We start from the raw sequence: 17,018 nt of genomic DNA, 5'->3' as shown, positions 1-17,018 counted from the left end.
GAGGATGGCATAGCTCCCTCCCAAAGTTTGCCGGTCGCTTTCGTGCGGAGCGAAAAAGCCCTTCCCGTTTTCTCGGAAGGGCGAGCGCCGGGGCTGCAAGCCTTAGGACGTGGCTTTTATGCAAGAAAACTCCGTCCGAAAGGGTCAAAGGAGCTGACCTGCGGGCGACACCTTTGCGGGGGTCTCCTTCCAAATCGGCTGGTCACCTGCCCCTCTACTTTCTTGCGGGGGAACCAGCAAACAAGTTTGGCTTTCGAGAGGAGTGGGGGCTGGGAAGTGCAGGGGGGACTGAGGCCAGATGGGGCCGTGCTCGCGAGTGCTCCAGCCAGTCGGACAGGTTGAGCTAGAGTTTCGGAGAGTGGGAGGGAGGGAGCGGCGAGCGGGAAGAGGAAGAAGACGCAGGCGGCGTACGTCGAGCGCCAGGGAGCCGGCGAGAGGGAGCCGGGCCCGGGGCTCGAGCGCGTGGCCTCCCGGGGCCTCGAGGGGCAGCCTCGCCTGCAGGCCCGGGCACTCCCGCTAGAGGGCGGCGGTGCCATGTTCCCTGTACGTCCCCGCCACCCTGGCGACCCCGGGACCGACCCACGGACGTGCATCCGTTAGCCTGGGCGCCGTGGGGTGGGGGTACATTCGTCGGTGCTTTGGGGGAATCCCTTCATTCCCCCTCGGCGCCCCGAAGTGCGAGGACACTAGTTGGGCTGGGGCATTCTCGTCCCGCGGCCCCGCTCGGCCCAGGCACGGCTGGCAGGCGCGGTCCCTCCCGGGTTCCTTGGGTGGCGTCGCCCGACCAGCCGCTTTCCAGGCGGTCTTTGTCCTGGGTGTGGAGGCGGGGGAGGGTCCCGGGAGGTCGGAAGCGCGCAAGTCTGGCGCGGCGCGTATTATCCGCGGCTGCCACCTCCCACTTCCTTTGGCGCCGCGCCGCAGACATGTGCGGGCTGGTGAGCGAGAGCGCGCTGCCTCCGGTGCGCCGCGGGCCGCGCTACCCTTCGGGCCCCGGGCTCGCCTGGCCCGCGCCCTGGGGCGCGGAACTGGAGTCTCGGGGCGCCTCGGGCGTTGGAGTGGACGGCTCGGGCCAGGTCGCTGCACCTTCCTTCCCGCCGCGGACTCGCGGTGGTCTCGAGCGCTCCAGATCTCTGCGCGGGGACGGCGGCGGCTCGTTCGCAGGAACGGGGTTCGCACTAACCGGGTCTGCTGTTTTCCAGGATCGCCACGACGCCAGCAGCAATGGGAACCCGCGCCTTCCGCACCTCTCTTCTGCTGGGCAGCATCTCTACAGCCCCGGGCCGCCGCTCACGCATACCGGGGTCTCGGAATACCCGCCGCACCCCTATTTCCCGCCCCCTTACCAGCAAGTGGCCTACTCGCAGTCGGCCGACCCTTACTCGCACCTCGGAGAAGCGTACGCCGCCGCCATCAACCCGCTGCACCAGCCGGCGCCCACCGGGAGCCAGCAGCAGGCCTGGCCTGGCCGCCAGGGCCAGGAGGGCACCGGCCTGCCTTCGCACCACGGGCGCCCGGCGGGCTTTCTGCCCCACCTCGCGGGCCTGGAGGGCGGCGCTGTGGGTGCCCGCAGGGAGGCCTACCGCCGCTCGGACCTGCTGCTGCCGCACGCGCACGCTCTAGATGCCGCCGCGGGCCTGGCCGAGAACCTGGGGCTCCACGACCTGGGGCATCCGATGGATGAAGTGCAGGTGAGCGCGCTCGGCTCCGGGCCCCTCCTCACTGCTACTCCTCGCCTGGCGAGAGGCCCCAAGCTTACCAGACACTTTGGTTGTTTCTTCCCCAGAACGTGGACGACCAGCACATGCTTGTTCACGATCAAACGGTCATTCGAAAAGGTAGGTAGGTCTTCCCTTGGTATGGGCCGTAAATAACCTGTTCAGACAGTGTTGTCGAGTTACTGACTTTGTTGACACACGGTGACCCACCTTGGAGAAAGTGTGAGGCGGGGACGCTGTGGAGGAGAGATTTAAGGAAGATAGACTGTAGAAGTGAAGGAAAGATTTCTACCTGACCTCAAGCTAAACAGGATGCAGGTTTCAGAATTCAAGATTGTTCTGCAATGGATACTCCAGTTTACTGTCACGTTTCAGAGGGGACTTTATTAATCTTACACAAATCCATCCCGTGATTTATCTCTAAACCTTCGTTGAGTGGTTCTATTGATCCCTTCTGAATATTGTTGATGAGATTGGGGTGGGGGTGGGGGCTCAATTCCAATCTGCAGGAAGAGGTTTTGAAAAGAGTTGGATGTGGAGCAAATCTTTGGAAACGGGGAGGTCGGATTGCAAGTTTTTGTGAGAAGCTGGGTTTATGCAGGATCAGGCAAGGGGATTTGGAAAATTGGATTACTTGGTGAGTGAGTGGCTCATGAAATTAAGTTAGGTATACTCCCGGATTACCAGTCTGGCTGTTTGGAGGGGTGGGGGAGGCTTCAATTAAAGGTAGATACGGTCTGTTATTTTGAATTTGAACTGCTTGAATTGATTGGTGGAGAATGTCGGATTTTAAAGGAGGTAGGGAGGCGGAAACCCAGCAAAATAAACTCAAGCGCTCTGAGTAAATTTACAACAAAAATGAGTTCTTAGTACTTTTTAAGTCTGTTCCCTGTGATGGGTTGTACTGAAAGGTGTCTGGCAAGGGATCTGAAAATGTCTTAGATTTGGGGGGCTTCATTGTGTAAGAGAATTTTCTTGTAAAGCCCACATCAAATATTTAAGATTGAAGCAGTCTTCAGACGCATGTTCTAATTAAACAGCCCTTTTACTTGTAGAGGATGGAAACTCACCACACTTGGGATCTTGATTAATTAACTTCCAAAGTGTTATATTGTGAGTTTCAGGTTAAATTATCTTTGAAGGCTACAGTGTTGTTTTTTTAAAAGGCAATTTACAGCTCAACACCCACCATTATTTGTTGAAGGTTCTCCTCTGGTTTGGGCTAGGCGTTTTGGAAAGGTCGCCTGACGTGGGTGCCGTGCTCCTGAGCACCTTTTCCCTCTTCGTTGCTAGGTCCTATTTCAATGAGCAAGAACCCCCTGAGTCTCCCCTGCCAGAAGGAGCTGGTGGGGACGGTTATTAACCCCACCGAAGTGTTCTGCTCCGTCCCTGGAAGACTGTCCCTTCTCAGCTCCACATCGAAATACAAAGTCACAGTAGCAGAAGTCCAGCGACGCCTGTCCCCACCTGAATGCTTAAATGCCTCCTTACTGGGAGGTGTTCTCCGAAGGTACACAGACAGGGTGGGTGGGTGGGTGGCTGGCTGGCTGAAGGTGGATGCATGAGCAAGGTATTTTTAACATTGCTGTAACTTCTGTACCTCACGCTGAATTCTAATAGGCTTGGGGAGAGTTTGAGTATGTTTCTTCTCCTTCAGAAAGTGCCAAATGAAGAAGGAAGTGCTAACAGCGCTAACATTCCCATTTGGTTGACTCCCAGCTAGGGGCTGGGGTGGATTTGGTTCCCCCAGGGAGTTTTTTTGAGAGGGGGACTGCTGCAGTCTTTGCTGACTCCACATGCCAATGGATTTTTAAAATGCTAGAAACAATACCTTCGATTTGGCAGGAATGGGTTAAATATAAGAACTCCTGTATCCTTTGATCCAAATAATGCAGGTGTTGTGAGTGTGTGTGTGGGGGGGGCTAGACTTCATTTTGACAGCACTTGGGAAGTTGAGTTTCAAATGTGGTTTGCAGCTAGTAGCCACAGTCCACTTTTAACTTTCGTCATTTTAAACTCAGAGCCAAGTCTAAGAACGGAGGCCGCTCCTTGCGGGAGAGGCTGGACAAGATTGGGTTGAACCTCCCTGCTGGCCGCCGGAAAGCAGCCCATGTGACTCTCCTGACATCGCTAGTAGAAGGTCAGTGGGCTCCCAGTCCCTGTGCTTTGTCTGGTTTTTCATACCTTGAACAACAACCTTCCAGAGCATGAAGTGGAGCTCTTTCAGAGTGACAGAGCAGTCTGAATGCTCATCAGCTTCTGGCGGTGAAACAGTCCGCCAACCGCCTCAGGAGCCTTCACTCCCCAGAGATCAGCCTTGAGAAGCAACATGGGTTTCCTGACCTCCAGGCCAGATACAGGTGCTGGCGTTTCCTGTTGAAGAACGACTTGGACAGGGATGTTGCTGGGTGCCCTCCAGCCAATTCCTCCCCGAGGTCTCGTTTGTCAGACCTTTTGTCTGCCAAGCTGCTTGGTGGCTTTGAACTGCCAGCCTTTCTTTCACACAGAATGTTTAACCTTTGTACCACTAGGGTTCCTTGGGACTTGGGGAATAGTGACTTCACTTCCTGTATGATGGGACTGATCCAATTGGTGCCTTTGGCTCCATTTCACCGTCTTTAAAAGAAAACGAAAGTAAAGCTGACCCCACGTCTCAAGGATCCTGCCCCACCCTTGTAAGAGTTAGGGGCTTCCTTGAATGGAGCTACATCCCGTCGTCCCCCCTTCCCTTTTGGAGAAAGGAGTCAAAGTAAAGTCCAAGCAAAGGGTCTTGTTCATTGCACCCAGGAAAATGGCTTTCTAGCAGAAGCCGAGCCCAAACCTGGGAGCCCCTCTCTAAAGACCTGGCTCACCAGCAGCACCCCACCAGTGGACTAGAGAGCCACGGAGAAGGTGGCCGTGGCCAAACACTTGATTTCCCGGCCTTGATGGCGTGACTGCCAGGTTAAGAAACTTGGCAAGGTCCCTGCCTACTGTTTTACGGGTGTCTTCGGCAGTTAGGGCAAGGAGAAAGGCCCTGGCCTGTTGGAACAGCTATCCCGCACAGAGTGGTGGATGGTGGCAGGCAAGCGTTGCGTGGAATGGGGCTCTGGGGGGGTTACAAGAGAACAATAGCCCCAGGAAATCATTGGGTCCTACCATCTGGGTGTTTGGAAAGTTCCTCCCAGGTTGGAGCCAGGAAAGAGGATTTCTGATCGAAGCTGATTTGCTCCACCGGGAACTGGGTGGTGGACAAAGGGAGTGGGCGCTCTGAGTTGGTAGTTGGAGGCTCCTCACTCTTCGGTGGGGTTGATAACCATGGCTACCAAAGAGCTTTCATGCACAGTGCATTACGCATCGGGCTGCTAACTCAAAGGTCAGCTCTTCTAACTCACCCCCTGCTTTAGACGAGAAAGGTAAAGCTGCCTGAGACCTGCAGCCTCGTTCTCACCCGGTAGGGTCTCTGAGTCAGAGGGGCTTGGTTTGGGTTCTTCAGTCAGGCATGCCCCACTTTCCTCACACTGCCATTTGTTGTTGTTGTTGTTGTTGGACAAGCCCAGGCATGTCACAGGATTATCTTGTTTATGGGTGAGAGGTTGGGATTGTGCAACCCGATTTGAAGAAGTGGTCGAGGGTCTTCTTCATTCCACTGTCTCTTTCATTGTTAACCTCCATTTCAGGTAACCCACCCTGTCTCACCTGCATATGTGGCTGCATTTAAACGCCAAGTTCAGTGGGAGGTGATCTTGGTGGCATGGGGAGGGGGTGGAGGAGGATGGGAGGGAAAAGCGTGGTGGGTTGTGGCTCCACATCCTATAGTTCCCACCCTCGCTGATTATTCTAGGCGAAGCTGTGCATCTGGCGCGGGACTTTGCGTATGTCTGTGAGGCTGAGTTCCCTAGCAAGCCGGTGGCTGAGCACCTAACCCGACCTCACCTGGGAGGAAGGAATGAGATGGCGACGCGGAAGAGCATGCTCCTGGCAGCCCAGTAAGTGTCCTGGTTGGAAGCTGATTGCTCTTTCTTAATGCCCTGACCTTGGAGTTCAGGGATGACCTTGGAGTTCAAACTGAGCCCCAGGGATCTCTTGTTAAAAATAGTTATCTAATCCTCTGAGGTCTTCGGGCTTGTTGCTCTGTAGCAGGAAAGGTGGTTTAAGTGGTGTGTCTAGTTAGCTTGCCCTTTCAGTACTGCATTTGCCTATCTTAAAGGAAGTGTTAAGAATGATTTGTTTTGGTAAAGAAAGATAGCTGGCCTACTGTTTCCAGATAACAAGACATAGGGTGGGGGTGGGTGGGGGTTTGTTTTCTAAATAGAATGATCTGGGTGGGCAAATTATATTATATCCCTTTGAAACCCCTGAGGAGCCTGGTGAAGTAGAGTATACACTGGGGCTGCTACCACAAGAGTTTGAAACCACTAGCTGCTCCAGAGAAGACACCTGAGGCTCTGTTCCTGGACCACAGGGCTACTTCTCCCCCTGCCCTATCCAGTTGCTATGAGTCAGAGTTGACTCAGCAGTGAGGTTGGTTTTGGAAAGAGTTACAGTCAGGGAAACCCACGGGGGCAGTTTCAGCCTATCAGCTTGATGACTTGAGTTGGGTTTGATTTTTGGCTGAAGCTACTGTCTGAGTTTGTCTTCATAACTAATAGTAGACTTTTGGGGGCTGGGGGAGGCTTGATACTAGTTCTGTAAGTGGCGGGGAAGGAGGCCACGTTGGGCAACAGGCCAGGAGCGTGGCCTCGTCTTCCTCAAGAAGGGGTGGTGGGTCCTAGGATGAGAGAGATACACACCAGGTTCTTGCAGTTCATGTATTGGAACCAACCTGTAGCTAAGACAGACCTCCTCTGACGGCCTTTTCCTGAGTCACATGCTGAGCCTTATCTCGTCCCGTCCTGAAGACCGACCGACCTGAACCCGTTTACTGGGGGATAATCCTGTTGACTTTTCTAATTGCGGTGATGGTTAAATGAGATCGTGCTAGAAAAGCTTAGCTCAGTACCTTGAGTATAATACTGGTGCTCAGTTGTCGCCGGGAGTTCAGAAGTCCCTGTGAAGTTTGGTGTAGATCTGAACTCACAGCGAGCTGTGTGGGGTGGTTGGCTGTATCTGATCGCCAGACTTTTCTCCCGTGGTGTCTGCTGAGTGGCTTTGTATCACCAACCTTTCCGTTTTGTTTTGCTAGCCACGCGCTTAACCACATTGCCACGCCGGGGCTCTCTGTAAATTTAAATGATTACTAGGTTTAAAATCACCCTCCATTGGTTCAGTCTCCTGCCATTGCCTCCCAGGTGGTGTTTTGGGGACTCCCTTGCCCTCTTCACCCTTCAGACAGTTGGCAGCTCACCTGTCTTTTGGCGTCTCCGCAGGCAAGTGTGTAAAGAATTCACGGAACTTCTCGCCCAAGACCGGACGCCCACCGGGAACAACAGGCCCACCCCCGTCTTGGAGACGAACATACAGAACTGCCTGTCTCATTTCAGCCTGATCACCCATGGCTTTGGCAGCCAGGCCATCTGCGCCGCCTTGTCTGCCGCCCAGAACTACATCAAGGAGGCCCTGATCATAATAGACAAAGCATACATGAACCCCGGAGACCAGAGCCCCGCCGACGCCAGCAAAGTCCTGGAGAAAATGGAGAAGCACCGGAAATAAGACGGCAGCGGAGGAGGAGTTGTGACCGAGGGACCAAGAGGCGGGACAGTGCCAGCGCTTGATGGACCAGGAGCCCCTCTCCTTCGCTCTGGGGGGCCGACTTTGTTACCTACCTTCCTGTTGATTTCTGGATTGGCAGCAATTTCTATACTTTGTTGGTGTTTTTGTTTTGTTTTTTAAAAATACACCTGCGGAGTTTTCATTGTTTCTCTATCGCCTGAGGTCTCCTAACTTTTGGACCAGGTATCAGAAGATAAAAACCAAGTATTCTTCCCTCCTCCTCTTAAAAAATTTTTTTGATCCCCATCCTCTGAAAGTTGGTGCTACAGTTATAGATCAAACTCATATGGCCACCCCCTCAGCTAACAAAAACCACACGCTTGAGTGTTGCAATGTCAACTCACGTGATTTACATTACCCAGAATCCTCTCCCTCCCCACATTCGAGGACAATGGCTGCCTTTCGGAGTCCACATAAGTATTTACCTTATAAAGTATTTTCACTTCAGATATTAAATCCTGCACGAGGAGGCAAAGGTATCCTATCGCACGGGTGGGGCAGGGCCATTGCCACTGCGTGTCTCTGACTCAAGGACCTCCAGGCCACTCTCAGTTACATTAGAGCCTGGTGCCCTGTCTTCTGAGGAGCTAGTTTTAATAGGTGGTATTCCACACGACACGTTCATCTTGTTCAAAAGGCGCCTCGGGTGGTGGGGATCTTGTGGAAAATAGCCTGCTGAAGAGGGCTTTTCTGTTTCACTACCCTCCCCCTCCACACACACACCTTGTAATGACAGAAACTGGTGAAGCTAACTCTTCAAAACGGGGGGCTTTGGAATGACACGTTCCTTGCAGGTACTGAAGCTTTATTTGCCTATTTATTTCAGGTCTTGGTTGGTTTTATGTTTTTCTGGGTTTCGTTCTGAAGAGTGAGCTCGGAGGCCTTGGCGTTTCTGCCCGGTGTCCCTGTGATGACTGAGCAATGGCGTTGACTGTGCTGGTTTTATTTATGCATAATTTAACGGGGTCTGTAAATAAACTGGTGAATTCCTTCAGATTTTTTTTTTTGAGATATAAGATTTGATTTTAATATTAACTTTTAAAAAGGGTGGTGGGGTGACCGATAGTGCACCTTTAGGTTGTATTTCTATGTATACAGGGTATTAGGACGAAGAGGATGCGAGCCTCCCTTCATGATGGGAAGATGCTATTTAACTGACACGGTTGTTCACAAGGCAATAACTTTGTCTCCTCCTGTTGGGCCAAACCCCTGAAGTGAGTGTGTTGTGTGTGTGTATGTATGCGTGCGTGTGCGTGTGTAAAAAAAAAAAAAAAAGGTTTGGGACTGCACTCCATGGCTGTAAATGTTCCCTAAAGAATCCTGTTGTGTATATGGTATCTGTATAATAAAAGTATTCTCGATAGAATCTGAACGGCTGGCTAGAACTTAATTCTCTTTTTGGAAGTCTCTAGAATGAATGGGGCGGTAGCTGAACTTGCTGGGTTGTAACGAATGTAGTTGAGGGAGTCGAACCGGATGCTGCAGACACCTGAAGTCTCATTCCGTTGTCCCATCTCCGAATTCACTTACTACATTTGGTACAGGAGACCCCCCTCCTCCCCCCGAAGGCTGTTGAGGCATGTGAGAGATTGAACTGACAGAAGGACCAAACTTTGGGAGATGGGGGAGTCAAACTTCAAGTGGAAGATGGCCCTGTTAGAGAAGCATTGTACTCTTGTGACCCTGGTCTGGTGGACACCAACATTTTGATAATGGATATGGAAGGACAATTAATTGTAGATTTTGATGGGGCAGACAGCCTTCGATCAGCCCTTGCAGTTAAACGAAACTTCATCTCTGAAAACCTGACTGCGTCTGCCCAGGGCAGCCACCTGGTTGTCTGATGGGTCTCTGTAGGCAGTCCTAAGGGGAGCAGAGCCTGGCAGGGCCTCTGTACTTGCTGGCTTTTTGTAAAGATCTTGGATGCACACCGCTGATTCTTGATTTCAAGCTGAAGTGGCCTGGCACGTCCTCCAGGAAACGGTCTGTTTACAGATTGGCGTGAGTGGCCTGGCTTCAAAGGGAGGTGGAAGCTGAAGGATTTTGCACATTGGATAAGACTGTGGCTTAAGCTCCAGTCTCATAATCCTTGATTCATAACTCTCCCCAGTGCGCAGCGATTCCTGACTTAAATGTTGGCATTGGGAGGTATTAAGTAATTTAAACTCTGCCAACCTAGTACTTTGCTCTTGGCAGCTTGTCCTTGGCCAGTGAACGTTCCCATTAGGTTGGGTTTATCTAGTTGATGTGTCGAGATCACAATGACTCGGCTTGCAAGCCGTGAAAAGGAGGTCTTAGGTTGACAGTTATTTCTCAATCAAGACTCAAGACAAGGGGGGGTGAGAGGAAGTTATGGGGGCAAAGGGCTGAGGGAGAATGCAATATTATCAGCATCTTAACTTGCTTTTGGACCAGAGTCTGGCTCTTAGGAGCTGTGCCGAATCACAGCACAGACAATGTTCTGGAAAGGCCCCAAAGTCAACCAAGGATTGAAGTGAGTCATACGCTGGGCTTGTCCGGATTCTTCCTCAGTCTTCCTGGGTCCTCTTTACTGGAGCTCCACTGGACAGCCATGCCTGCCCTGGTGCACTGTAAATACAGGTCCTTCCCAGACCTGAGCTGCTGCCAGACAAAACAAAAACTCACCAAGGACGCGACTAAAGCGCTGGCCACCTCGAGATCTATTTGTGGGAAGGGCGCCCCGCCCATCAGCTCCAGGCTCCCTGCTGAGAGAGGGACGAGGTGGGCATTGGCAGCCCCTTGCAACTTCTCCTCACAGAGCAGGGTGGTCTAGAGATGTCCTATGGCTGGAGCCATCTCATCACCCATCCCCCTGAACTGGACCCTCTGCTGCCCCAGGGTTGCACACTGGCTGGCAGACGACAGCAGCCATCTCATCGCCCATCCCCCTGAACTGGACCCTCTGCTGCCCCAGGCTTGCACACTGGCTGGCAGAGGACAGCGGGCGGCTTATGAACTCAACATGACTCAGCTCCAAAGTCTTTGCCCTCTGGGAGAAGCTGATGGTAGTTTGTTTGTTTGGGTTTTTTGGTTGTGCCATAGGCTGTCCCATCAATTGTCTTGGGCCATGCACTGTCTAGCATCTTCCTGATCCAGTGCAGGAGCATGGCCTGGGGACAGGGGGGCGTTGCCCAGTGGTACCTGGCTCCTCAGAGGCTCCTGCAGCCCGGCAGACAGCAAGCATCCTGCATCCCCTCCCCTCGGTGGTCAGCGCTCCCAGGCGACTTTATCTGACATGTGGACCCAATTCAGATGTGGGGAAGAAAAGGAAAAGGGAGGAGAGGAACCTGTTTCTTATTTGAAGTGATTCCATAACAATGGACGTCATGCTTGGTTGGGGGTGGGGGGATGGGAGTGTCTCCTGTCAGGCTAAGCTCAGAGACCTAACGTTCCTGTGAATGAAGTTTAAGAACAAAACCAAGAAAAAGGGTCATGGTGAGGGGTGGGAGGTGGGGGCTGAGACCACGGAGGGAGACTGGATTCCTCTAAAACAGCAGTTCTCAACCTGTGGGTCACGACCCCTTTGGGGGGTCGAACGATCCTTTCACAGGGGTTGCCCTACTCAACAGTAGCAAAATGACAGTAATGAAGTAGCAACGAAAATAATTTTATAGTTGGGGGTTGGTCAACATGAGAAATTGTACTAAAGGGTGGCAACATTAGGAAGGTTGAGAACCACTGTTCTAGAACTTGCTGTTATCTTTCAGGACTGGGGAGCTTCCTCCCCTCTTTCCTTCAGCGGGTGTGTTTTGGGGTGGCTGTTCCAACCAGGTGGAGATGGTCTGACTTGGTCACGTCGCCGCCCTGTTGGCGAGAGGAGAACAGTGAGTGGTCCCCTTCCGTGTTTTGAAGGTGAGGCAGCTCTGGCAATTGGTGGCGACACTTACCGAGCGAGCGGCTTCTCAGGTCAGCTGGGTGCCGGGGGTTGTGAGAATCTTCTCCTTTCGCTGGTGCCAAGGAAGGCTCACGTTCACAAACTCCAGACACTCTTGCCAGGACTCTCTGGTGTGATAATACGCGCTGAACCTCGATTTTTTCTTTCTTTCTGTCAACAGGCTGCTTTTTCCGATCCTCTGAGATCCACAGACACCCCTCTCCCCAGCCCCACCCTCTGGGAGGCTTGTTGACGTGGAGCCACCAAAGCCTGACCCCTTCCAGGTTTGGCCCCCCTGCTGGCTCTGTGCCCAAGCCCGTATAACGGCTGCCAGGCGGCCCACACCTTGGACATCAGCGCTCGAGCGAGGACTGTGGGAACAAGCTTGGCCTCGTGCTTTTTAACAATTCCTGTTACAGGTTTCCCTCCATATCTGACGGAAGGATGTTCCGGTGAAACCTTTCATAAAGGGAAGAAAGCCTTCCCTTCCCTTTCCACGGGCACAGCGTTTGTATTTTTCTACCTTTCATTGCACAAGACATTGTGAGTTAGGCAAAGGCTTACAGAACAGATCACCTCCGTTTCGCATTCAATACTAAACACGTTTTGTTTAAATTCCATTGCAGTCTCCTCGATGAACCCTCTCCTGTCCCACTTCCGCCCCGTGTGGCCTGTTTCCTCTCTTCTTCCTTCCTTGACACGCTGCAGGGTGTGTGGGGACAAGCGCTGCCTTTGGAACTAAAGGGGTTGATTATTCTAACATGGAGCTGAGCCAGCTTCCAGACCCGAAGGGTAACTAACGGTCACCGTCTTGGGGGCAGCGGTGGTCCCAATTGTCTCTCTACAACCTGGTCTCGGGATTTGGAGCTCTCGTCCACATTTTTCTACCCCTCCTTCCAAGACCTTCCATTAGGAACCCTTTCGGAGCAGTGGTGGTGGTGGCAGTGGTGGGGCACCATCTAGTTCCTCCTATCTCAGGGTAGTCCAAGTCCACTGGACTAATTGTTAACCATACACCTTTCAATCCGCCTCACTCTTTTTTCTCTGGACAGGGAGAGACCAATAGTTGAACCTTAGATGACTGTTTATATGGTGTTTAGGCCCAGGAACCATTGGCCCCAGTAGGATGTAGAACATTGTTTGTCTTTGTGGACTTTGTTCTGCCATTTGACCTTGGGGCCCTCTGAGAGACAAATGATCCTGATTGTCAGTCCTGTTGACTCAGTCCCTCAAGGTGCTTGGTTCTAAGAAGCTTTCATAGCTCTGCCCCACCCCCGCCCCACCCCAGTGTGCCCCATCTCATTCATCGATATAATTGCAGCCAAGGTAAAAACACATGTACAAATAACCTCTCAAATAGATGTATTCACCCACTCTCACTCCCACATCTGTTCGGCCTGCTTGGTTATCCAAGTATCGATTCCTAGGTCTCCACTATGGCAAGGTTGTGTGCGTGACAGTATTTGCTCTTGCAAACCTCTGGATGGACGGGGAAATGTTGGAGTCAGTAACAAACCTTCCTTTCCAGACTATAACCTACCAAACCACACATAGAATGTAAACACCATCGACTGACCGACCGAGTTCCCAGACGACAGCTCAGAGCGGTGGCAACCAGAGCCGAGCTATGCTGCTTCCTTCCCCGGGGAGGAACTGGGCCACACCACACTGGCTGTTGGCCTGTGCCAGGCCTCGCCAGCAGCCCGCTGCAGAACGCCCGCCGAGCATTGCTTTTGCTTTGGGCCTGTTAAAATAAAAGCAATAGTCCTCTTAGGGTTTTCTTTCGGGGTGTGAACACAGGTTCTCCTGTAAGACATTACACAGGGGAAGTGGCTTAAAGAGAACTTTTTCTTTGTTTGTTTTAAATCATTGTACTGGGGGCTCTTAAAACTCTTATCACAACCCAGACGTCCATCCATTGTGTCAAGCACATTTGTTCATATGTTGCCATCATCATTCTCAAAACATTTTCTTTCCACTTGAGCCCTTGGTATCAGCTCATATCCCCCCTTCCTCACTTTCCCTCTCTCATGAGCCCTTGATCATTTATAAATGATTATTTATTTAAGGAGGAAGGGGAGACCTGTACATGGGAATCCATAGTTCTCTCTGGGGTACTCCCATGATTTCCAGCATCATCATAAACACTGATGTCCCTGCTTCTTCTGGATAACATCTTGTGAGGAGAGGTGGGTAGGAGAGATGCGTGGAAGCTGAGTTAAGCTGAAATGCATACTTCCAAGGACTAGAATGGTCAAGAATGCTTCCAAGGTCAGATCTTGGTGCTTCTCCACAATGTATGGCATGCTACTTGCCAACATTCTTTCTGGAGAGATCCTGGTCTCAAGAGGGGGATGTGTGAGCTGAGTGGATCGGAGCGGGGACCTGGTGTCTCGATTTTGCTGAGACTTGAGGCCTTTGGGACTTTCCTCCCTAGTTCTTTTCTTCCTGATCATCTTTCGGTGGCTTCCTGCCTAAAGGTGGACTGCCATCTCTGCACAGGAGCTTCCCCTTGGCTCCCAACACCCAGGTCAGAAGCATCTCATGGCTCAGAGGCTCTTTACAGGGTTCCCTGCTCTGTGATGTCCCCACCTCCCTCCTTAAACATGTTACCTGCCAGCAAAGACAGCGCTCTATGACCGGATCTTTCCAGAGGATGTCCGCTCCTTGGAGAAGTCACCCCGACATCTCCATCCAAAGCCAATCCTAAACTCTCTGGAGTCCATTTCTCTCTGCCTTTCTGCTTGTTGTCTTTGACTGGCCCCCTGGGCGCCCTAACACTGAGCTAGCTCTCTGAGTAATGACAGCCGAGCCTGAGCGATGATGAGCCGTCAGAAGCACTTGAAAGGATGAAATTAAACATAGATAGATGTTGGTCCATTGCCTTTGACCAAGTGTAATGCTCGGGTGCGAATCTGTATTTTATTAACAGTGACTTGTTGGTGATCTTGATCATCAGAATCTTGATCTTGGTGATCCCAGTTTAGAAACCACTATCTCGGAGGATCTTCTAGTTCTGGAATTGCACTTAGACTCACCTCATCTTGAGAGGGGGTGCGATTTGTTCTTTGTCCCTAGCACCTTCTCCAGGTCCTCCGCTCCTGCTCTTGGGTTCCCACCACACCCAAAGAGCACAAAGCCCTTGAAACTCTTAACTTTCTCTGGTACATGCGAAGCTCACATGGGCACATCTCTTGCCCACTAGGGCCTTGCCATGAGCAAACGAGGTCAGTAACCAACACGCTGCTTCCTGAGCTGGTGTGAGCCCCAGGAAGAGCTGGGCTACAGTGGGGTCCCCAGGGTGGTCCTTGCCAACAGCCCACCCTTGGAGCCTCATCATGGCTCAGGGCCACCACCAGGAAGGCTGTCATCTGCCACTCAGAGAGATCCATGCCGCGCATGGGGAATTCCCCTTCGGGACTGATTCAGATTCAAGATGGCAGCACTTTTTCCAATGAGAGTATCGGATCATGAAGACACACTAGCCACCCATGTGCCCCGAGAGATAGCACACTAAGGCCGGGAGAAGAAAGGGACCTTCCCGAGGTCCCACAGCTCAGGCCATTTTTTCTATTTCCACCCTCAGGGGGGGTGTCAGGCTGAGTATCCCTAGCCTCCCTGTCCCCAGGAGGGAAGAGATTTGGTGGCCCATCAGGAGAGCTGGGTTCATCAGTTCCTGAAAGCCATCCTTGAACGTCCCCGAGGGGAAGGAGAAAGCCACCGAAAGCCACCGATCCACATGTGCTGGAATGTGAGCGTGGCTTACATGCAAGAGAGGGAGGCAGATAAGCAGTGGGTTTGTGAGGTGATAGGGGAGAAAAAGAAACATGGGGCGGGCCGGGGAACAGGCTGGGCATGCTGTAGGCAGGGGAGAGGAGTTTGAAGCCAAGTAAGATGGTAGGAAGGAACCCTCCTGGTGCCGTGGTGAAGCAGCTGGCTGCTCACTGTGGGCGAATGATGTAGCGTTCTGCCCGCCAGAGATGGCAACATAGGAAACATTGGGACAGCTCTACTCTGCCCTAGAGGCTCTGCATGAAAGCAGAATCAGCCTGATAGCAATGGGGTTGGGGTTTTCATTTGGTTTGGCATAGGGTCTTCAGACCACCTGCTTCTGCATGGTTCTGAGGGTCAGCAGAATTCTCACGGGCCACACTGGTCATCTGGTCTTCGCAGAACTTTGACTCCTGGCACCCATGCTGCCCTGCTAGCAGCACCACAGAAGGCGGTCCGTGGTCCCTCTTCCAAGTGACCCTCTTCAAGGGTTTTAAGGCTTCCTTCAAAGTGTTCTCTTGCCCAAATTTCCTGGTTCTTTCATCCACGATCGGTCCCTCCTAGCACATGGTTGGAGAAATGTTTTAAAAAGGACAAAGAAAGAAAGAATGAATATTTCAGGTGGAAATATGAAAGAAGAAAAGAAAATTAAGCAAAGACCTGGAGGAAGTAGAGAAGGCAGGCTCAGCAAGACACCCAGAGGAGAGGATTCCCGTGCGAGAGCAGTGTGGACAGAGATCCCGTGCTGGGTGGGCCTGGTGTGTCCTGAGAAGAGCCAGAGGTCTGGCTGCAGTGGAATGTGGTTGGATGGCGTCAGGAGAATCCTGCAGGAGAGGTGGGGTACGAATGGGATTCTGCACATCACTCCCAACAAGACAGGCAGCCCTGATGACATCTGGGCCAGAGAAGTGTCCTGTAAGGACCACTCGGATGCGGGGTAGGGTAGCAAACTGCTGCGCCAGCGGCGTGGTTCTAGCTCTGCCATCTTTTCTGTGCCCATCTTTTCTCTGCGCTTCCTCATTCTGGAGGGCCAGCGTGGGGGAGCAGGCACGCTGCTGCTTTTTCCATTTCTTCATCCTTGTTTACGGAATACTTCCTCCATCTTAAGCCCGGGGCGTAATCATGAGCAAACGAAAGTGTGAGTCCTGTGTGAGTCTAGTGCAGGATGGGAGCTGGGCGGTAAACAAGGAAGGACACTTCAGAAAGAACTGAGTGGGCAAACAGTAAAAGCAGACATGGCTGGGGAAGGTCACTGGAGATGAGGAGCTTCCTGTAGGCCTTGCAGCCAGTTCTCATTGTCCTATACAGAATATAGCACAAGCGTCCTGGGGCTTCCTTAAATGTCCTAGGGGAACAAGCCAGGCCACAGATTCGCTTCCCTTCCCAAGAAGTGCTGGTGCCGGGAAGACCATACGGAACGGAGGCAACGCGCGTGCTACTTGGTCCTAAGAGCCGACAGGCATGCATTGAAGCCAGTTGGAAGAGCCTGTACTTTAAACGTGTCCAGGCCATTGGCTTGGAAATAGAAGGACCACATACATCGATGTTGAGTTTGAGGGTAGCAAGTGATGGTAAAGGAAAGAGGTGGGGATCCCTCCTGGTACCTCTTGCTGCTGGAGCAGAGGGAGGTAGTGACTGGCATCCCTGGTTCTGCCCAAGGCCACTAATACAATTGACCACTGCTTAAGTAAGTCTTGCCACCAGAGAGTGATGTTTTCAGGAAAATTGGACTGTGATATACTCTTCATTGTACAAAAGTCACCATCCTAAGAATATACGTTACATGACAGCCTCCATCAGCAAGGGGCTTGCTCTGGGCCAAGCATTTTGTTTTCTTTAAATGTTCACAGGTTTTTGAGCAGGGATACATTCTCAGGTCTTAGATTCAAAAGGAGTCAGGGAGAACAGTCCCTCCCGCCCAGACCCCAGCCTCCCAGTCCCTC

The 17,018-nt window shown here is 52.2% G+C and overlaps 1 protein-coding gene across 1 annotated transcript; it reads left to right on the top strand.

The window, feature by feature from the left end:
- The first annotated feature begins 923 nt into the window (after window positions 1–923).
- On the top strand, window positions 924–7,906 carry TFAP2C (transcription factor AP-2 gamma). Its single transcript, XM_004698336.2, has 6 exons — window positions 924–1,688; window positions 1,784–1,835; window positions 3,009–3,225; window positions 3,737–3,855; window positions 5,539–5,683; window positions 7,064–7,906. The coding sequence occupies exons 1-6, from the start codon at window positions 924–926 to the stop codon at window positions 7,347–7,349; spliced, it is 1,584 nt and encodes a 527-aa protein (XP_004698393.1). The 3' UTR covers window positions 7,350–7,906.
- The last annotated feature ends 9,112 nt before the right edge of the window (window positions 7,907–17,018 follow it).

This window comes from Echinops telfairi, unplaced genomic scaffold (genome assembly GCF_000313985.2).
Source record: "Echinops telfairi isolate 266 unplaced genomic scaffold, ASM31398v2 ScPeMD7_5592;HRSCAF=6446, whole genome shotgun sequence".
Lineage (NCBI taxonomy): Eukaryota > Metazoa > Chordata > Mammalia > Afrosoricida > Tenrecidae > Echinops > Echinops telfairi.
Note: the sequence above shows the minus strand (reverse complement) of the source record. Positions and strands in the feature narration are given on the sequence as shown.

Excerpts from the sequence above, each read along its gene's own strand:
- TFAP2C (XM_004698336.2), top strand. The coding sequence starts at position 924 with ATGTGCGGGCTGGTGAGCGAGAGCGCGCTGCCTCCGGTGCGCCGCGGG. Across the intron at positions 3,226-3,736 it reads CTGGGAGGTGTTCTCCGAAG|AGCCAAGTCTAAGAACGGAG; the intron begins GTACACAGACAG and ends TTTTAAACTCAG. Across the intron at positions 3,856-5,538 it reads CCTGACATCGCTAGTAGAAG|GCGAAGCTGTGCATCTGGCG; the intron begins GTCAGTGGGCTC and ends TGATTATTCTAG.